Source organism: Centropristis striata, chromosome 6, assembly GCF_030273125.1.
Source record: "Centropristis striata isolate RG_2023a ecotype Rhode Island chromosome 6, C.striata_1.0, whole genome shotgun sequence".
NCBI lineage: Eukaryota > Metazoa > Chordata > Actinopteri > Perciformes > Serranidae > Centropristis > Centropristis striata.
Window position 1 is genome coordinate 25,458,018 of NC_081522.1, and position 22,620 is coordinate 25,480,637.

Sequence of the window (22,620 nt, forward strand, 5' to 3'; positions counted from 1 at the left end):
GATCTGGGAACACAGTCACCTCCCTAAACAGTGAAACAGGCTGGAATCAAGCCAAAGGTTTATTCATATCTTAATATTTGCGCTCTAAACTAAAATTGTGTGCTCCTTGTTGGTGATAATACATCATCGCCCATCACTTTTGTTTCTTACAGCAATGGTACACGGGCTCCATGAAGGCGGTGTGTGTGTGGCTGACAGACAGACTGGACCTGCAGCTGCACATGTACCAACTGAAAACACTGATCAAGATTGTGAAGGTAAGAATGTATAAATTTTTTACGAGAAACCAGAACTTCTATAACAACTGAACATTAGATTTTAGTGTTAAGATGCACATAGATCTGAATAAAGAAGTCAATCAGAGCTGACAGGTTACTTTTGCCTACCAAATTCAAAGTCTCCTTTTCTTTGCTATTTGAAAAGAGTGGCAGTGAATGAGCCTCGGACTGGCTTAGCGGAATTGTGAAGAAAAAAAACCATTTCAAATTGTGGCTTATTCATGTAAAAACAGTCAGAGCTGGCACTGAAGGAGAAGAAGATAAAAAAATAAAGACAAATCAAAGCAGAAGTGTCCTTGAAAGCAGCAGCAGCAGCAGTTTGAAGAGGCGGCGAGACACGAAAGAGAAAACTGCTCAACTGTGCTGCTGGCTGCTTTTGTCTTTTCATAGTTTGCTAATGTACAGAGACGTGCAAGTTTAACTTGAAAGCAGAGAGACAAGGAATTGTAATGGCTTCTGACTGAAGGTAAAAACCCCTCGGCCTGCCTTCTCGGTCCGACTCATAAAAGGCTCGGCTCGTCCTTGAGCCTCAATCTTCCCGCTTTTGTCCTTCCAAACGGTGAATGGCAGCTGCCTACTCCCGCTCTCTACATTCCTAAGATGCTCTCTGTTTTTCCCTCCCATCTCCTTTTACCTTATCTCCTCCCTCCACCCTCCCACCTCAACAGAAGACCTACCGTGACTTCAGGCTGCAGGGCGTCCTGGACGTCACGCTGAACAACAAGAGCTACGAGACCGTCTACAACCGGCTGACGGTGGAAGAAGCCACAGCAGCCGTCAAGTCGGTGGACGGCCTGCAGGGCATCAGCATGAGAGACAGCGATGAGGAGGACAATTGAACACACATCACACCTTCCCACACCATGTTGCTACCTGGTTATGTTCCTCTGTAACGGATCAGGACCTTCCATCACTCTTATGTTGTGGGTGAAAAGTTGCACATGTGCAGTAGAGCTAACATGTCATTCATCAGGATTGAAGGTCCTGATCTGGTTAGGATGAACGCTCAGATAGTGACACGTTCCTCGCCCCCCCCCCCCCCTTAACACGCTCATAGCCCCGACACTGCAGAACATGCGTGTTGAAACGAGGGAGAATGTACAACAAACAGGAAGTCATGGTGCGGCGTGGCATCTGACGGACACTCTGGACGCTGCTGAGACCAACCTTGTCCTCCCTCTCGCCTGCAGGACAGGAAGCCCCGCCCTCCTCCATGTGCAGCCATACTCTGATTGATGTCACTTTGTACAGTAGAGCTCAGCGATCGCCAAGACTGCAGCTCCTTCCTCTGTTCTTATCATCCACAGTTGTAGCTAATCGTTCACAATGGCTCCAGCAGCTCTGAATCCCCAGAGTCTGACAACCACGCCGCCTTTTACGTCGTTTTTTAACTCACAGCAGCAAAACATAAGCAAAATCAACTAAAGATGTTATTATGACAGGAAGCTTGGAATTGTAATTCTATTTGGGATTATATTTTACTCCACGTTTTTTCTTTTCTTCTATTTGATTAACTGAACACAACATTTTGTCAAGTCAAAATATGGACGAACGGAACAGCTGGAGCAACAAAATGTGTTCAACCTCCCTCTTTCTAACATTTAACTACCTTCTTGAAAAGGTCAGCGTTGCATTATTTACACATATCCACAAACCTGTTAGTGTCCAAGTATGTCATAATATTTTAAAGAAGGGGCTTTTCTTCCTCCGACCAGAAATGTTTGCTTGTCTTGTGGGCTTGCATCTCAAGCCAACCTTTCTAACTGTTGGCCAGTTGGTTTGTCTTAAAGCTCACAGAGCTGACCATGAACAAGCCAAGAGGACGTGTGCGCTCTATACTTGTTTTACTTGAATTATTTTTAAATTTGTTGGCGTATCCTAGATGTCTTAGTCTGAAAACGCTGTATTCGAAATAAGGCCTTATTTCTCAAATATCCAAATTGGAATTTGCGGTTAACATGACCCTTATTAAACTCAGAGTCTTGTCGCTCATTATTGAATTCTGTGCCCAGTACTTTCTAGATTAATTTCCTCTGGATATACAGGTTGAATGCCCAACTGCCCAACCAACAACGGCATTCTTTGGCCCCATAGCGATCCATTCCTGTGGCTCCATGCTCCAACAAATCTGCCGCACACAATTTACGTCAAATTCCAAAGTTTTTCCTTTTATGTAGCGAGGCAAAAGGTTAAATGAGGGTGGTAAATGTGTATGTAGCATCAAACAATTAATGTTTTATGAACCATGATCATGATTGTTATGAAAACTGTAGGGTTATTATGGTTTTATTGCAGTTTAGGTCTTCATCATAGTTTTTTTCCCATAATTTCTACTAACATTGTACTCTAAGTTAACATCTGAGATCTCTAAAAATAAGTCAAGAGCAGTGGTGGAAGAAGTATTCAGATTCCTTACTGAAGTTAAAGTACCAATAGCACACTATGAAATGACTCCACTATAGTAAAAGTCCTGCGTTCAGAACTTACTGAAATAAACTACAAAAGTATCAGCATCAAAATGAACTTAAAGTATCAAAAGTAAAAGTACTCGTTATGCAGGATGGACCCACTCAGATTGTTTTATATGTTCTTATTATATTATTATTATTATTGATGGTTTTATGTAAGCAGCGTTTTACGCTGTCAATGTAGGGCTCATCCTAACTATTTAATATACTGTTATGTGGTTTAATTTAAAAACATGCGTAACCATTTTAAATTGATCATGTTTTTATGTTAAATCTCGACCTGAAAATTAGTAAATCTGTCAGCTAAATGTAGTGGAGTAAGAAGTACAATATTTACCCCTAAAATCTAGTGAAGTAGAAAGTCACAAATGTGGAAATACTCAAGTAAAGTACAAGTACCTTAAAAGTCTATTTAAGAACAATACTTACATTCATAATACAGTTACATTCCACCACTGGTCAAGAAACAATCAAACTCAGACCATTCACTAAACCACTTTGTTTTGAGATCAACCTGAAATAAACACACCTTTGTTGGTTAAAAAAAAAAAACCTCATTACAAACCAGTACAGGTACAGCAGGTGCTTGATATTCTAACTGCTAAGTTAGCATCAAACGTACAGAAATTAGACCCAATAATCTTTTTTACTGCAGTTGCCATGTGCTGATATAGTACAAATGATGAGTTTGATAACAGATAAAAGCCATTTTAAAATGAATAAACCAACACCATTAATATTATTTTTCCCTTAACTGAACAATAAAAATAGGATATCTGGTTTTGCAAATTAACTTTTCAAATAAAAATGAACCTCAGAAGCGTTGTCATGAATTGTAATCTGGGGTTTTACAGAATTGTCCGTCAAGGTTTGGTCTGGCATTAATTAGGGTTGAGCTTTCAGAACAAAAATAAGACGTAGTTTATGGTTAAATGTTTGATATTTAGTCGTACACCTGCACAAGAAGTCTTTCAACTCCAAGCTAATGAAATGTTGCTGCACTGCTGTAGTTTCTGAACATTCTGTAGCTCAACATGTCTGTGCTGCCGATTGACGACCGTTGGCCTCAGGTGGTTAAAAATGCACAAAAATAACCACTCTGCTTGTCTGTTGTAAAACAAAATATCACTGAAACAGGTTTCTTGGTTCTTTGTAACAGGACACAAATCAAACAGATTTACACAAAAACGTGCTGAAAATGTCTCGGATTTGGGAAATATTTGTTCAGAATCATGACTACATGTTGATGTAGTTGTTGTTATCTCTGTTCATTGTGATATTTACTGTTGTGAAGAATAGTATTGAGCTGTAGAGTGATATGGTCGTACTGCCTGATGTGCATCATATCCAACATCTATCAAAGTCTTAGAAACGTGCCAACAAACTCCAAAATGTTGTTTTTTTTTACGGAGAACATGGTTTTTAATCTGATTGATGTGTTTAATCTGAGCAGCTGTGAGCAAACAAAGTGTCTCACGACTGCTGTTCATTCATTCACTGCCGTCCGTTTGAGTGTCGTCGTTGAGAAAAAATTGTTTTTCCTGAAAATTCAGTATAGGCCTCCGATCGACTGTGTGCAACAACCTGCTGTTTGTTTTAACCGTCTGATCCAGTTTGTGTCAGTGCAGTTCAGAGGACAAAAACTAAAGGACAGAAACCTATAAGAAGAAGTATATTTATATTGTCTTATTGTGCACCTGTTTTGTTCAGGTGTCTTATCTAAGTGTCCCTATTAAAAGTGTTTTTAAAGCATCTCTTCTCATCACTCTCTTTGTGAGTTTGTATTTCCTCTGGTTTTCTCTCAAGGGTCAAACTTTACACATAGGTCATTTAAATAAACAGGCACTATGGTCAAAAACAACTCCGTCCAAATGGAACACACTAAACCAACAGGTGGCGATATACTGGCTTTGAAGTGTTGACCTCTATAGCATATTCACACGCTTCTGCACTGTAAAAAAAAAAAAAAAGATTGTTTTTACAGTAAAAACCGGCAGCTGTGGTTGCCAGAATGTTACCGTTATAAATGCGGTGCGACTTTTTGTTATAATACGGTAAAATTTTATTAGCACTGTTGATTTCACGTATTTTACCGTAAAAAAATAAAAAGTTTTTCCATCAAAAGAAACGCTGTTCTGCCATATAATTGACAAAAAAATACTTAATAAATGCTGCATGAATTAAAGATTTTACCATTAAATATTACAGTATATTTTCTTTTAGAAATATGGTGTTTAGTACAGTTAAGTGAGAAAAAGTAAAGTAAAAATAAATGCAAAAACTACAGTGATGGCTTGTATATATATTACAGTATTTTTTTGTTACAAACACGGTGCCAGTGTATTTTACAGTGGAGTAATGTATTTTTAAAAAAATGTAAAAAAAAAAAATAAAAAATACTGTTTTGGCTGATATATACATTTACAGTGTTTCATTGTTACTGAAACTGAATTAACCCATTTATCATTTTACCGTCTTTTACTGTCATGGTTTTGCAGTTTTTCACCATAAAATCTACAGACATTTTTTACAGTGTTTGCCTCAATATAGTGGAAGAATAACTACATTTTTGTGCAAACATGTAAAAAATCCTGTTAGAACTAGCACTTTTTTGACCACATCCGCTATTTCATGAAATGTTGCTTCATTTGTGACGCCTAACAAAGCAGATAACAGTCTGTTACAGTCAAAAACACAGTTTTCCCTTTGTGGATCTTTGTTTTTCTCAGTTTTGTTCCTCTGTCCTCACTCCTTGATCCTCTGATCTCATCTTAATTTACATCTAAACTCTTGGAATGATTTTTGAGGAGTGAGGAGGTTAGCCATTGGAGCTATAAGCTAGGCTACATTGGTTTGTCCTTTGGTAGTTGTTTTTCAGCCCAGGTGGCAGCAAAAAATTGTGTTTTCTGTTTCTGCAAAGCACAAATACGTCGATCTGAAACCTGAAACCTTTTTTGTCACTTTTTGCCCTCTGTGTTCACATCCTGTAATTGTTTGTTGACTGGGAAAAAACACTCGTGTATACAACCTGAGTTTAGAATTACAAACACAAAAAAAACTTAAATTGCAAAGCTTGGAGAGGTGCAGGCTAAAAGAGGCGGGATAATGTTCAGCTAATGCACTTGTGGCCCACATCATATTAAATTGACGTTGCTTTTAAATGACAGCTCAGAGACAACCATGTCTCATTTTATTACTGAAATGCCTCAACTCCTCATGTCTCTTCCACACCTCCTCCACTCCTCCAGCCATGGGCGGAGCTAAGACTCCAGGAGAGGAGAAGAGGAAAGAATTTGAGGATGTAGAATCCTGGACTTGGGACAGTCCTTACACTGTAAAAAATGTTTGTAGTAATTACAGTAAAACACTGTCAAATTGCATCAGAAATAAGGTGTAAAATTTAAAATTGTATATTACCGTAGTAGACACTTAATTGCCGTAAATTAAGGAATAGTACACAACATACTAAAAATGTATGTCAAATTTATGGAGAAATACCATGATGTCACAAACACACAATTACCCTGAAAAAACAGGATTATTCAGTCTAAATAGGTTTTTTTCTGATATTTACATTTAAATTTACAGTACAAAACCCACACGCTGCATTTTTATGGTGAATTTCTGGCAACCACAGCTGCTGGAATTTTACTTAAAATTAGACAGATTTTTTTTACAGTGTACATGTCAATACTGAAAATGTAGTTTCTAAAAATCTTGACCTTACAAAAGCTCCATTTTCAGTTTATGGAATGCCAAAAAACATTAAAAATACTTGTATGTGGGCTAGGCCTCAAGGTTTGATAAGGTTTAGGGTGTTTTGCATCAAAAAATACTGATAAATGAGAAAATATTTAGTGTATCTGCCCATATGGATATGGACATGGCTGTCTTCATAATTTAATCTACTTTTTTAGATACATCAGTTTAAATTTCTTTTCTGAGTCTACACAACAATGTCCTGTACACAAAGCCATCATGAGGAATGCTTTCCCTGTTTGTGGTGGAGGAGCTGGACTGGTCCCTGACCTCAACCCCATCCAACAAAAGTGATTCAAAATAATATTTAGAAAATATCTCCATCTGAAATAATGGTGCAACCAGCAGAATATTTAAGGAATTAAAAGAGGGTGAGGGTTAAAGGTAGAATTTATTTGCAGGAATAATGAAGAGAGAATAGGGGTATTGTAGGGAGAGAAAACCTATACCGAAGAAAATATTACTGAGTTGGTAAAAAAATTACAGCAGATATGATAATAAAAACCCACAAAATCCCAACATAGAAACCCAAAAAATATATAATGTGTGGAGAATTATCCCTTAAAATCTGCTTTTAAATGCCTTGTTCTTCCCTTCCCAGAGTAAGCGAAATCATTAATCATCGGCCATTCTTTTTATACATATTATATATATATATATATGTTAAAGTGAATTTAAATTAAAAGGACACATTCTAAAGTATAAAACCAACATCTCCTTTTTTAAATCCTCCTTAAATTCACCCAGAGGTTTGAAACATTTCTCAATGAAATCACAATATTGAGTGCTTGACTTTGATTTGTTCAGATTGGTTTCAGTTTTTATTCTTTTAAGTATTTTTTCTCCGTTCCACTTTAATGCTGCCGGTTTAAGGAGGAAACTGTCTGCAGGCTGCCGTCCATCAGCTGCAGCTTCGTTCTCTCATTAAAATGAGCAGGAAAAAAGTCTGTTGCTGCAAACACCAAGGACACATTAATGATAATAAATATTAATAATATCTGGCCATAGTATTTAAGGTTCTGCAGGCGTCGAGCAAAGATACTTTTGTTTTATCATATTATAAACAGCAACCCTTTAATCATGATTATTAGAATATAAAATTATTCGGTTTTAATTTCAGTAGTCAATAAAATAACACATCTGAATTATTTCAAGCTTATATTAAAATATAAACAAATGTGCACACAACAGAATCAAATAAAACAGGGAGATAAATTTCACAGAAACAGAATCAGAAGGTTTAAATATTTAATAAAGCTTGTTGAATTTACACTGTGTGGGATTGGCATTTAACTCATATTTACGTTGGCTATTTATTTGTGCAAAACTGCATATTTCCGCACAGATATATTACTTGCTGCTTAATTATACAGCACATAACAATAACTTACACTAGTGCTTTGTATCGGTTTATTATGTTGCTGTCTTCTTTATAAGCTCCATTTCTGTTTCGACTTAAACTGATTTATCTACAGTGAGTTTTTGCAATGACAATACAGCTGAATATGTTATTAATATATCAGTATTTATCATTTGTTAAATAGTTAATTAAAACTAAAATATCTTTTTTTGTAATTTAATATAATATACATTTTAAGTCATTAATAATCAGTATTTGGCAACAATTATAACCGCTGTAATATATTCTGTAATATTAATATTTTTATAGCTGTGTTATGTGCAGCCACCAGGCATGGCTGTCCACATTAATAAACATTATTCTGTTATAAACCATTAATTCTGTTGTTCCAATGCTTAGAAATGTTTAAACATAATAAGTAATGCATTAACAAGACCGAGCAATGGATGGATGAAAAACAATTAAATATTAAAGAACAGAATAAAATACAAAAGGCCGCAGCGACGGAAATACTAAAGTGTGTGTGTGTGTGGGGGGGGGGGGGGGGGGGGGGGGGGCGGCGGCCCATACCGGGAGGAAAGGGCTGTTGGTACAATACAACTTATTATCAACAGCGGTCTACAGTAAAATATGAAGCTTGTAATTATGATTACATATTAATGGTATGATTTTTATAAGCCCAACATTTTATGTAAACGTGTTTAATGTTTTCAGAGGCCTTAAACATCCTTTAGAAATAGCAAACTACGTCTAAAAGCCTCACATCCCTTTTTAATACACACTAAAAATATATTATTATGAAAAAAATCAACTTGATTTTTTTTATAAACTGAAGATGAATGTTTCTCCGATGCTTCACGTTTCGCCAAAACGATTATATATAAATATATATATCCATGTCAGTTCAAATATAACGGCAGCTATTTGGAGTTTAAAAGAAAATAAATTTTAATTGCAGTAATAATCTTTATTTGTCTTATTATTGTATTTTAAATAAAACGTCCTTTACCTGAGATAAACAAAATTAAAACATGTAAATGGTATTTTTGTTTTGTTTGGGAAAAATCCCAACATTAAACAAATACCATCATTACTATATTTTATTGTTTAGTTTTTTATTTATTTGTTGTGTTTTCTACTGTCGCTCTTCAGGCCCTCAGCTGTCACTTTTATTTCTCTCCATCTTTTGTTCAAACCCTTGAAGCGCTAAATCAGCCCTTTGAGCGTCCAACACGCTCACTCTGCTGTCATCAGTGACAGGATGAAGGTTTGTTCAGCTCACTCATTTCTTCCTGTGGAATCTGCCTTTTTTAGTCGGTGCGCGCTGAGAGAAGACTTGGCAGCTTCTTTCTCTGTTGCTTCTTTACCACAGTCTCTACAAGAGTCTTTTTTTGTCGCGGTTTGTTTTTGCCGTCTAAAGATCTGGTGCGTAAAAGCAAAGATAAAAGAGAGCGCCTGAGTCAAAGTTTGTGATTCAGAGAATCCAAAGCCCACCCAGGCCGAGATCGATGTCTTCAAATCCTTTTTCTGTTCAGCTTCTCGATCCGTTTTCTGTCTCAATTTCACCCACATGACAGCTCCGTGTCTTCTCTGAGCCGTGCGTAAAAAATAAAAAAGGGGTGGGTTTCTGGAGCCAGAGATGCGTCCAAATCTGATCTAAAACTCTGACAGCTCCTGACCCCGCGGCCGCTGCGCGTCTGGCGAACTGCGATTCAAAAAAAAGAAAAAAAAAAAAATGATGTCACGCAAAGCCACAAGGGGACCTGGGATTTACCAAATACCTTCCAGTTGAGCTGGAGTCCTGCCAAGTAAGGGACAACCTCCTCCTCCTCCTCCTCTTCCAGCGGCGACAAGTGCAGAGAATCGACGGAGGAGAATTGAGCAAATTATCTACTTTTCCGCTCTCCTTCCTGGACAGTAACGATCGGCGAGGTCTCGGCTCTCCGCACGCCTTATCGAGCGAGCCACGGCCGCCCTGATTGCCGTCAATAAGGACGGGCTAACGGGGCCCGTCATTTGGAAAGGGGGGGTTCCCCGGCTGATGATGCCCTTTCCTGTGGGCCGGTGAGGAGCACCACCGACCCCCGGCTTCCCTCCAGCAGCTTGTTGTTGTTGTTGTTGTTGTTGTTGTTGTCGCGGCGCGGTTGATGCGGAGGTGATGGACGGTCCTCTCCGCCGCCCAGCGGGGATCCTCGGCTCCCCCCCGGCTTCTGGGAGCCAGCCCGCGGGCTCCGACATGCTCACCTCCGGCGGCAGCAGCAAGCCTCTCGCTTTCTCCATCGACCGGATTATGGCCAGGACGCCCGAGCCCAAGTCGATACCGCTCCCCAGCTGGTTCCAGTCCGCTCCCGTGGGGAAACCCGACGTCTGTCCATCCTCGCTGCATTGTATGATCCCGCTGGTGCCGCTCGGGTACGAGCCGGGCCACCGGCTCAGCATCACCGGGCTGGATCCGGGCCACTTCGACGCGTCTTCTCTCGGCGCTCCTGCAGACTTTCTGGGCTTCGGGTTGAACTATAAGAGCCAGCAGGAAGACTCCGCTGTGAGCCAAAGCGGCGGCCAGTACAAACTCTTCAGACCCCGGGTGGTGAACCAGTCCTCCTTCCCCACCGTGGGCACCGTGTGCTACCTGAACTGCAGCGGGGACAGCGGCGCGTGTCCCCCGCCGGCCGGCCTGGTCAACCTGCACCCGATGGCGTCCTACCTGCTCACCGCCCGGCACAAAGCCTTCATGGCGGAGAAGAGCAAGCCGGGCCTGCAGCAGGCCGGGGAGCGGTACCCTGTGTCCGGCGTGCAGGCCTTCAAGGAGCTGTCCCAGAGCCAGATCCAGCACTACATGAAGGAGCGGGACCACATCCTCACTGATAAGATCTTCAAGGGCTCCGCGGCGGCAGCGGCGGCGGCGGCGGCCCGGCTCAGCGGCTCCTGTCCCGGCAGCAAGCCAAAAGTCTTCACCTGCGAGGTCTGCGGCAAGGTGAGACACTCTCTTATTCACCTGGACCGGATCACAGCAAGTCCTGCAGCGAGATGAATCTGTTAATTAGACAATCAATTAGGAGCTGTTAGTTTAGAAATAAAACAAAGAAAATTGGTTTGTTTTAAAATTCACATTATATTCGGATTTAGTCAAACTGTCTGTGGTTGATCCATTTTTTTATTAACTTTTGTTTGTTTTTTAAAAGTAGTCTTCATCAGGGTGATAGATTAATATCAGCGGGTCAATAAATCATTAAATGAAAGCTTTCTTTTAAGAAGAAAGTCTTCTAGATGGTGAGGTTTTGAAAATGTTATTTTTAAACACTCACGTTATAAAATGGTATTATTAAAAAGTATACGACTCGATTTACACATTTAGAACTAGATATAGAAACAAAGCAACTGTGATTAATTGGGACTTTAAGGATTTTTTTTTTTAAAAAAAGGCCTAGTTAATTTAGACGGATTTGATCTGATTGTATTTCTTAAACCGCCTTTCCCGATAAATCTGTTTTGTTTTTTATTATGATGAGAAATTGTAGTAAATATTATTTTCCCCATGTGGGATTATTGCTTATTTTGAATATAGCCTTTTTTAATTTCCTAATTGCGAGCCCAGCCGTGGACCAAAACTCAAAATAATGTATTTATGAAATCGAGATGAATTTTTTATTAAAAACGCCAAATGTTCATGAGAATTCCTGTTGTTCAGGAATGTGCAGGTCGACAGGCCACATGATATAAATGAACACTGACAGATTATCTTTAATTGCACTCAATCTGATCATTTAAGGCTTTAATGAGAGAGATCACCAGCCATTAAATAAATCGGTAAACTGCGACAATAGAGAGGAGGTCAGATAGTTTCAACAGCTGCTAAATGTGTCATTAGACAGGCTGAAAACACTTTATAATACATAGACTATATATACATAGACTATATATATATATATATATATATATATATAGGCCTACGTTATGTAGTGTAATGTTTAATGTTTAGTATTTGTAAACTTTGATGAGCCTATTATTAATATTGTTATTATGATTATGCTGTTATATTTTTAACTTGTATTATTTTTCTCTTTTAGGTGTTTAACGCGCACTACAACCTGACTCGCCACATGCCCGTGCACACGGGCGCGCGGCCGTTCGTGTGTAAAGTTTGCGGCAAAGGATTCCGACAGGCGAGCACACTGTGTCGGCACAAGATCATACACACTCAGGTACACACACACACACACACACACACACACACACACACACACACACACACACACACACACACACACGTTTAATACTTCAGTTTAAGAACAAAAAAAAAATCTCCACATTAAAAAAATGCAGCCTATATGTTTAATTTTCTTCCCCAATAATAATAATTTTAAAACATTTTTCATATTAAAAGCATGACGGCATTATCCTACTTATTTTTCTTTCTTTTTTATTTGCCCTATTGTTATATGTAAAACTATATATTTTTTTCTCCCACGCATGCTTTTTTCCCTTAGAAAATGAAGACAATGTGATCATAATTTGAGGCCAGTTGTCTGCTTATGTCTTTTAAGTAAAAACAGTAGTTAATACCTGTCAATCAAGTGGAAACTAAGAGTCATTTCCAATCATATGTTTTATTTGTTGTAGACGGGACAGTTGGAGACATTTAATTATATCGTGTTTTATACGGAGCTTTATGAGGAATTCAAGTTTTGATTTAAAAACAGATTTAAGAATAGGCCTACATGTTGTGCACGTGTCCATATTACCTACTGTTTTAATCCTGTTAAACATCGAATAAATCCTTTATTAGATCGAGGATGGTGATTTCACAGACCATCTTTCTGTGTAAATAAATATAAATGATAATGACAGCTATTTATTTGATATTTATTTTAGGGTGAAAGCGTTTTGGCCTCTGCTGATGTGTTTGTTGTGTTTGAGCTCCTCCTGTGGCGACACACTAATACACACTAACAGCTTCATAGTGTCCCGGCTATAATCCCAGCCTCATGTTTCCAATGGAAATGTCACAAAAAAAAAAGTGAGATGATGTCCGTGTGCTTCCTGAAAAAAATTAATACAAATAAAAATCACCATGCCGTCTTTGCGTGGTCATTAAAAAAAAAGAAAATTCAATAATAATCCCCCTAATATTTTATATTTTTCTCGAATGTGTTATTTTCCACCGGGGTAATATTTTTCTCTCTTTTATTTAATTTTTCCAGGAAAAACCGCACAAGTGTAACCAGTGCGGGAAAGCCTTCAACCGCAGCTCCACGCTCAACACGCACACGCGCATCCACGCGGGATACAAACCGTTCGTGTGCGAGTTTTGCGGAAAAGGATTTCATCAGAAAGGTGAGAAAATGAAAAACAAAAAAAACATTAACGTGTTCGTTTTTTAAATCATTTAAACGTTTGTATTTTCTTCTGATCTGCGATACTCAGTATATTGACAAATTTAAATGGCTGTTATTACAAAATATTAATTCTCAACACTATAATGATATCTTTATGAACAATTCGTGTTCATATATGTGTAATAATAATACAATAGTTTTTATATAGTAGCAATAAAATATACAATATGCATTTAAAAAATAAAATAAAATAATGATATTATAGTGTGTTATTTTCTGTTTCTTTAAAATAAGCTGTTGTAAATTCAAAAACACACACTTTTCACAGCTTCATCTAAACATTTCTAGAAGCATTTATGAATGCAGTTTTCTCATAAATATTAATGTAATGGTAAGATAATGTAACCAGCTAATGGAAAGTCATTTTAATGACCTCCACAGATGATTGGCTCAGATCAGGCTTCATGCCAGTCCGCAGCATCTGTCAGCTGTCAATCAGCACAAAGCAGCACGAGACAACTAAAGAGATCCAAAAAGGCCAAATCACAAGTTTAAAAAAAATCTGATTAAAGCGTCAGATTGGCAGACAAATACACAGCAGCTCTGATGCTGAATACACTTTAATGTCCCTGTGGGGAATATCTTCTTTATAGAATACACACAATGAATACAAATCACATAAAACACAGCAGAAGATAACTAAAATGTTACAAAAAGCTCATACAATGAACACAAAAACATGTATTGCGTTCATGCCGGCAGCACCTTTTAAAATAAGTTTAGCTACTGAAGTAAAAAGATAATGAAAGTATCAAAAGTAAAATTACTCATCACGGCCTGTTTCAGAATGATTTAGATAGATATAGATAGATAGATAGATAGATAGATAGATAGATAGATAGATAGATAGATAGATAGATAGATAGATAGATAGATAGATAGATAGATAGATAGATAGATAGATAGATAGATAGATAGATAGATAGGAGGAGTATTGATTGTAGTGCAGAATAAAATATAAATATACAGCATAAAAATATAGGTGCTGTGAAACAAATAAGGTGCAGTGAACAGTGTGCATAAAAAACACAGAGTGCATAGTTATTAACTAATTATTGATGCATTAATGTGTTCATTTAAATATTGCAACTGGTAGCTTTATTTATGACAATGCATCTCAATTAATTTGCTTGTTATATTTTGTAGTCATAATACTTTTTTTCTGCACAGTAAGTTAAGCTGCCAAATAAATGTATTAGAAGTGCAAATACTGGTATTGTACATATAAACTGCAGATTACTAATATTCCCAATATGTATATACACTATTATGTAATTAGTCATCAAATTAGTGTTTGCCATATTAATGACATGATTTAATTTAATTTGTTGTGTAAATTACTGCATTATCTAAACTTTATATGTACGCCTTGGACCCCCAACAGAACCTTAAAAAGCCTCTATTCCAAAAAACACCCCGACACATACCTGACCTGTGTGTGGCTGCATGAGGCTAATAAATGTATGTGTTATGAATATTAATAATATTTGTGTGTTAGCTGGTCTGTGAAGTAGCCCCCTGGGTTTTCCTGCTATAGATTATGTGTACAGAACATATTTATCCCAGATAATTACATTTTCTATTGTTTAATTTTGTAATTTTGTTGAAAAACATATACAGAATATATATGTGGTGTGTTTTAAAGCATCAATTCTTCACTGATATGAGCTTAGCATTTTTGAAAATAATTTACAAGGTTGTTTCTCACATTCAGCTGTAATTGGAATGGATAGAAAAAAGAGCAATAATATATATATATATATATATATATATATATATATATATACGCACACATATATATTACCCTATATATTTATTGAGCATAATTGGGCTATGAACAGGTTTATCTATGAGTTTAAGCCTGGTTGTGGCTTGTGGTCTCCTTCAATTTTTATGGTGAAAAGTCCTTGTTTGTCTTTTTCACCATCATCCAGAAAGGCTGTGTGGTCAGAGAATTTGATAAAGTAGAAGCCAAAACAACAGTAATATTTGAAGCAATTATTTCAACTATCCATTTTTCGTTCAGTGTTATTTAATATCATTTTTCACCTGTGATCCCTTTATTTTAATGCAGTGGATCACATCCTTCAGAAAAAAACATTTATCTTCCACACAAACCCTGTGCGTTCTTCAGACGTTTCTCAATTTTTTGCTTATTTTATTGTGAGATACTATACTACCAATAATGCATCTTAAAAATATTCCAAACAAACATCAATGAAGGAAAAATTAGTTTTTGATATATTCAACCAGTGCATCATGACTTTGCTTTAAAAGGTCATACTATGAATTTAATGAACACCCAATATGTTTTATTTTTCTATAAAAGCTGAACAAACTGTGTCAGTGTTTGGGGTTTTCTCACTCTGATCTGACTGCTTGTCCTGATTTGTTTCTATCAGGAAACTACAAGAACCACAAGCTGACACACAGCGGGGAGAAGCAGTTCAAATGTTCCATCTGCAACAAGGCGTTCCACCAGGTGTACAACCTCACCTTCCACATGCACACGCACAACGACAAGAAGCCCTTCACCTGCCCGACCTGCGGCAAGGGCTTCTGCAGAAACTTTGACCTGAAGAAACACATCAGGAAGCTGCACGACCTGGTCGGGCCGCAGTCTCCCCCTCAGCCCTGAGAGACGATGACTGACTCTGTGTTCAAGGACTCTGTTCTTCATCCCAACACATCAAAACAATACATCAGGTCCCCATCAGGCCTGCAGCTAAACTGAAGTCCTAATATTCCCTGTAGATGTCCAAATTAGTCATGTAGAATGACTTTACGTCCATTCTAATTAATATTTGGGGCCCAAAAATCACTAAATTGTCAAAAATCACTAAAAAAACATTGAGGCTGATCCTGATAATTCCTTTCATCAAAATATCTTTACTTTGGACTCTTTTGAGCCAAAAAAAAATCCAAATCAAAGGGGCAGAGGCTGAGATATCCTCACTTTTAATCCCTAGTATTACACAGGCTCCTACATTTCCCATAATGCAACAAGATTGTGTGTTTTAATAAGTCCCTCTCTGCATGGCCACATTTTCAGTTTATAACGCAGGTTTTTCTCTTAATACAATTGTAGCCTCCAAGCACAAGCTTAGATAACCCTGATGACATCACTGTGACATCACCACAGTTGTTGTCTTACACTTGACCAGAACTGAAGACAGTTTACAACTGGCTAATCACGGGCCTAGTCTATAAACTGAGTTTACAGAATAGCCCAGGCATGTTTACATCACTTTATTTAGTTACATATCACAAATTGAATATAGGTAAAGCTCAATGACTACTGCAGCTCATACTGGGAACGTAGCTGAATTTGCTGTATGAAACTGAAAACGAGTCTAAAAAAACCTGGTTTGGTTGATAATCTGTCTTTATGGAACAACCCCGGCATCACTCCGAACTTGTTTAAGTTAGGAAGCTTTGTCACAACTAATGGTGTGTGATACCAACGCACAAGGCACCCTGGACTGTAAACCTATCTACGGCAATAATTGGGTAAATTAAGTAATATCAATAGTGCAAAGATCAGCTCAGAGGATGTGGATGGGTCAGTTCAGTCCATTACCAAACCAGAAGTCAGTGTTGTTATTTGGAGTAAACCTGTGGAGTAGTTCAGTGTGGAAGCAGCTGTTTATTTTGAAAAGCCACAATGCCTGTAATTAGCGGAATCTGACACACCCTCCCCAACAGACAACAAAAACAGGATTTTCATGTCTCACACACTGTGACAATGGGTGGAATGAGAATGTGTTAATGGAAGAGGCCCCATGACTGTTTTCCATGAGTAAAATTGGCAAAATCACCCGTTAAATGGAGTGTTTTGATTGTGACAGATGACTGTCTGTTAGCAGACAGTTACTTCTATAATAGATCATGACCTATATGTGCAGTATGGACCTATACAAGCTGAAAGTTGACAATCATGATCGGAAAAAATGCTGTGAAATCCTTGTTGTCAGTAGTCAGACATGTCCTCAGTATTTTTGTCCCTGCTTAAAAAAAAGACAGTTCTTTACATTAAATCTATGAAAACCAACAGTATTTTGTCAAATTGCAATACATTTTGGACCCTATTTGAGGATTAAATTTAATAATTCTTGGACTTAAATGTGAGCCTGCCTGATAAAGTCTACAAACTGTGTTATTTTTAAATTCCTACAAATATCAGACATTTCCTTAATGCGAGCCAGAAGAAGGACGTAAGGGAAACCATGTTCTCCACTCCTCCAGTTTCCTCTCTGGCCTGTTGGCCCCAAACTTGACCATTCCTCTTCCACATGTCCCTACAAAAGCCATCTGGACACATCCTCACACCTCCAGGCCCCGCAGTGGGGCCCCTCCCACCTGATATGACCCCTCTGGCCCTGACGCCGGCCTGTAAACTGACTGGAGAAAACCTCCGACTGGCCCCGATGCTTCTGACTCTGTCAGCTCACGTTGGACTGAGGACACTTGAACAGAGGACAATCAGAACTTTCCTGCTCTCTGATTATTAGTCAATTATATTATAATGGTGGCTAATTATTATGTCATTAGTCATCAGTGATAACTAGTTATTTTTCTGTTGCATCTCAGGATGTGAGATTGATGAACTCTGAGACCAGAGATGTGTCAGAGGTGAAGCAGCACTAACCAGATTTTAGCATCAAAAACAGGATTTATACCAACATTTTAGAACTGAATATTCTACATGTTTCTTTTTGTCAACAAATCCCACAAAAAGACCAAACCTACATAACGTTTATCCAATAAACAAGTATTATGTGTATCAAAGCCTGATATATCTTCCTTTTCTGGGCCATAGAGCGTTGTTGTGCAAAAACTATTTAAAACACACCAATAAGCCAGTAAGCACTGATGTTCCTTTATTACTATCAACACACACACACTGCAGTTTATTTCAACTCACACACACACATGCACACACACCTACACACACACACACACACACACACACACACACACACACACACACACACATACAGTGATTTATTTCGACTCACACACACATGCACTGTCCTGCTGCCACAAATGCTCATGCATCAAATGTCGATTAATCCGCCGCTGAAAATAGTCCCCCCAAAAAACACAATTTCCTCCTATCTGTTTGATAAATAATAGCTGTTTTAGGAAAATTTGATACTTTCTAAAATATATTTATTTAAATTTTTATTTAGTGATGGTTTTTTTCCACTTTTTTCAGTCATTTCTACCAGTGATAATACCATTTTACTCCCTGAGATAGAACCCGAGCTCTGAGAACAAGGTGATGTCCTGAGTAAAGCCACAGGTCAGACACACATCATCCATCCCAGGTTACAGACCAACATCTTAAAGTTTGACCTTCTGTTTACTGTAGTTGTTTGCAGTTTTTCAGTGAAATAAGGGATTTTTTTCCCTACGGTTTACACCCCCCCCCCAGGTTTAGATATAAACTTTTTGTCTGACTCCTTGACTTTCTTGTTGTAGGACTTATTTTTCTTTGTACAATGTTGTCATAATTATTAGAGATGATGGTCAAAATTATAAAAAATATTGTAAGCCAAGCTGTTAAACACCATAACTAACCTTTGACCTTAGTACTCTATATAAAACTGTCTAAAATTCCTGAACCGTTAATGGGATTTGGACATCAAACCCCTCAAATTAAAGTAGACAGTAACAGATATAATTTAATGCTGCCAAGAGGAACTATATGTGAAAACATTTATTTTTTGCTTTGCACTTCACCTCTCCATCTCTGGTCCTGACTGACGGAGGAGGACAAGCTGAGGCTTTTCACCGTCACTCAGTCTGCTCTTATTTTTTCTTTCAATCTCAGGATTATTGTAAAAACAAAGTGTTTTATGATATTTATTTAAATTGTACTTCTGTTATAAAAACAAACAAAAAAAGGTTCTTGTCACAGTGATGGTTAGTTTTTTGGGGGCGGGGGGATTCCTGCTGCAGACGCTCAAGAAAAAATAAATAAAATCAACTTTGTGTCACATCACTTCTCGAAAACATTTGTAAGTTCCAACTACAAAATATTAAACAAGGTATGTTGACTGTAAGATAGGTGAAACGTTTGGATTATTGCAATTTGAAAATGATTATTCTAAGTTGATATTCAGGTAAGGGCTGATGTTTGCTGTTGAATAAAGGGAAAATTATATTTCATGAACAGATACTGCAGTCATTGCTTCTTCGTTTAAAGAAACTTACATATAAAGTAAATAAAATACCAGCAAATTTACAGTACAGGGAAAGTATTTTGTCTAGCTATGATTGTGCTGATTCCATAGAGGTTGAGGATTTATATATTATATATGTAGACATTTATATTGCAGTGAAATACAAAGCCACAGTGAGTAAAATGTAAAAAGAGCAAAAAGGCCCTGAAACAGCTTTGGATTCAGAAGGTTAAAAGGTACTCAAAGACACTTTACATAATAAAAACAATAGCAACAAGCTGGTTTGTATTAATTACCATCTATACAGCCCTACAAAGTCTAACTGCAGTAACTACATTTTTGGTCGAAACTGAGTTATAACTAAAAATGATCTCCTTGATGTCTGTTTTATCTTGTGACAAAGTTTTAGATTTTAATATAGGTTTATTTCAGAGAAATAATGATGTAAAAATTGCATTAACGACAAAATCCAACTCAAAACCAAAGTAGACTGTGATACAGTGTAGCCTTGTATTTCTTCATTGTGCTGAATAGGGAAGACAGGAATAACAGAAATTATAAGTTTATTTGACAGGGAAATTATTATCTAGATAGTAATTAAGTAAAAAAAAAGTGAGATAACATATTAAGACTAAAATATAACATCACTTTATAATATTAGGTCTGAAGTACACACATATTTGAATAGAGTTGTTAAACACTTTTAAATACACTGATAACAAAATCAGTTTGAAAATGTTTATCCACTGAAAACTAAATATAAAAGCTGAAAGAAGACAACAACATTGTACTTACTGCACTCTGTTTCTACATTACTATTAAAACCTTTTGGATAGCTGTAAAAAGTTCTAATAGTAATGCAAATACAGTGCCATTTTTACTACATTTTTGGGGTCAAAGGTTAAATAAATCGTCATGATTTTTTAGCATAAAAATGACATCAATACATGTAGAAATAAGTGTCGTATCACTTACCTACCTATAACCCATTTGGCTTGCCAGTAAAAAACGTTAAAAAAAAACTTTAAAGCAGTTTTTCTCAGTTTAACCCTTTGCGTAGTTACTGCAGTTAGACTTTGTAGGGCAGAATAGCAACTAGAGATAGTAAAAGCAATAATCGTACCATCGAACCATTTCTGTCACAATATCAGTGTATAAAGAAAAGTAGAAGCCAACCTCAAAATTGTACATAACTACAGTACCTGAGTAATTGTACTGTGTTACTTTACACCATTTTCTTTTTAAAAAAAAGTTATGGTATCAATAATTATACAAATCTTGTGTGTGTGCAGAATAAGTCTACAATTAGAGGCACAGCAGGGGGACTAAAGGGTGAAATACTAGTAACAATAATCAAGGAAAGTGAAATATAGATGACTGTAAAGCTTACAGAGGCTACACGATTTGACAACTTTTTTTAGTATTACATTCACACAGATTTAATGTACAGTTTGTTATGTAAAGTTTGGCTTTTTTTTATTTATGGATATACGTAGAATTCAGTGAAAATGATAAGAATTGTGAGCAAAGATTTCTGTCATATCAAACTGTCATCATCATCAACAATAAGCTAAACTTTGAGACAAACTGCGAAGCTGTGTACAAAAAGGGGAATCAGCGTTTATATTGTCTGAGGAAACTCTCCTCATTTCACATTGACAGTAAAATGCTAACCATGTTCTACCGCTGCTTCATTGAATCTGTCATATCCTTTAGCCTGGTGTCTTGGTTCAGTAACCTATCCCTAAAAAATAAGAATTCCCTGAACCAAATTGTGAGGTGGGCTAGTAGGCTGATTGAAGAGCCACAGCTGAACCCAGAATCCCTGCATACAAGGCAGCTACAGAGACTAGCTGGGTCTATCTTAGAAGATGGATCCCACCCACTATATGGTGAATTTCAATTTCTCCCATCAGGCCGTAGGTACAAAATGCCTGCCTGCAAAACAAAGAGATACAGTGGCAGTTTTGTTCCCTCAGCTGTCAAAATGTTAAATAGTAAGTAATTAATTAAGCTACACACTAACTTATTAACCTATGGACTGTACAGCCTTCTTCATCTATTTATTTATTATTTTATTCTGACATTGCTTTTTGTATCTACCATGATGGCTTGTATTCAGTATTTATTTATCTTTTGATCCATGTTCCCATGTCTGGAGCACTGTTGTCACTTTTATGTCACTGTCTGTCCATGTTGTCATTGTTGTCTGTGTGTGTGTGTAAGCAGCCAATTATTTTTAACTGCAACCAAATCTACCCTCAGGTACAAATAAAGTTACCTTACCTTTACTGTCGTACATTTTTTCAGAGCAATATGAAGTCGGGGTATATATGATCAGCATCTTTTTGTACATGGACACTAGGGTTTTCAAAAGTATCAATACTCAAAAAAATATCGATACTAAAACGTTGTATCCGGATACGATACTCATTTTCAAAAGTATCGAGTATCTGAAGCTTGTTATCATAGTTGCAGTTTCTTTTTGCACACCTATTTTTTATTATAAATATTTAACCTGTGGTTCTGTTAATTTTTACATGTTGCATTTTTCTTGTTAATAAAAATATTTCTGTTAAATTTTGGGGTCTTTGTTTTTATCCTTGTGGTACTGGAAATTGTATCGAGTATCAAATATTTTCCTGAGTATCGGCATAAAGTTGAAAATTTTAGTATCGTGACAACCCTAGTGGACACAATCAAAAATAGTCCACTACAAGTCCTGCATTCAAAACTTACTGGAGTAAAAGTACAACAGTATCAGCAAGAAAAAAATATACTTAACGTATCAAAAGTAAAAGTACTTGTCATGCAAAATGGACCCACTCAAATTGTTTTATATAATCTAAATATATTATAAGATTATTATAATTGGTGCATTTATCTTAGCAGTATTTTACTGCTGTCAATGTAGAGCTCATTTTAACTATTTGATATACTTTATGTGGTTTCATTTATAAACATGAGTAATGACTTTAAATTGATCATGTTTTTATGTTAAATCTTCACTTGCAGAGTAACTAAAGCTGGCAGCTAAAAGTAGTGGAGTAAGAAGTACAATATAAATAAAATGAAAAAATAAATAAAGTATATAGTTACTATGGAAGAGGATTAGGGCCACACATGAAAAAAAAAATTGAGTTCTGACTTTATTCTTAGAATTCTGAGTTT

At 37.0% G+C, this 22,620-nt stretch overlaps 2 protein-coding genes across 3 annotated transcripts in view; both read left to right on the top strand.

The window, feature by feature from the left end:
* The window catches only part of cadps2 (Ca++-dependent secretion activator 2), a 293,417-nt gene extending 290,242 nt beyond the window's left edge, over nucleotides 1–3,175 (top strand). For both annotated transcript variants that reach the window (XM_059336134.1, XM_059336135.1), the window contains 2 exons: nucleotides 153–257; nucleotides 947–3,175. In XM_059336134.1, the coding sequence (XP_059192117.1) occupies nucleotides 153–257; nucleotides 947–1,117 (276 nt within the window). In that variant the 3' untranslated portion in view covers nucleotides 1,118–3,175. The remainder of the gene's footprint in view (nucleotides 1–152; nucleotides 258–946) is intronic.
* A 6,563-nt stretch (nucleotides 3,176–9,738) lies between these two features.
* Nucleotides 9,739–18,210, top strand: fezf1 (FEZ family zinc finger 1). Its single transcript, XM_059334432.1, has 4 exons — nucleotides 9,739–10,839; nucleotides 11,933–12,067; nucleotides 13,067–13,199; nucleotides 15,664–18,210. The coding sequence occupies exons 1-4, from the start codon at nucleotides 10,024–10,026 to the stop codon at nucleotides 15,897–15,899; spliced, it is 1,320 nt and encodes a 439-aa protein (XP_059190415.1). The 5' UTR covers nucleotides 9,739–10,023; the 3' UTR covers nucleotides 15,900–18,210.
* The last annotated feature ends 4,410 nt before the right edge of the window (nucleotides 18,211–22,620 follow it).

Coding starts and splice junctions, on each gene's coding strand:
- fezf1 (XM_059334432.1), top strand. CDS start 10,024: ATGGACGGTCCTCTCCGCCGCCCAGCGGGGATCCTCGGCTCCCCCCCG. Junction 12,068..13,066: donor ACAAGATCATACACACTCAG/GTACACACACAC, acceptor TAATTTTTCCAG/GAAAAACCGCACAAGTGTAA. Junction 13,200..15,663: donor AAAAGGATTTCATCAGAAAG/GTGAGAAAATGA, acceptor TGTTTCTATCAG/GAAACTACAAGAACCACAAG.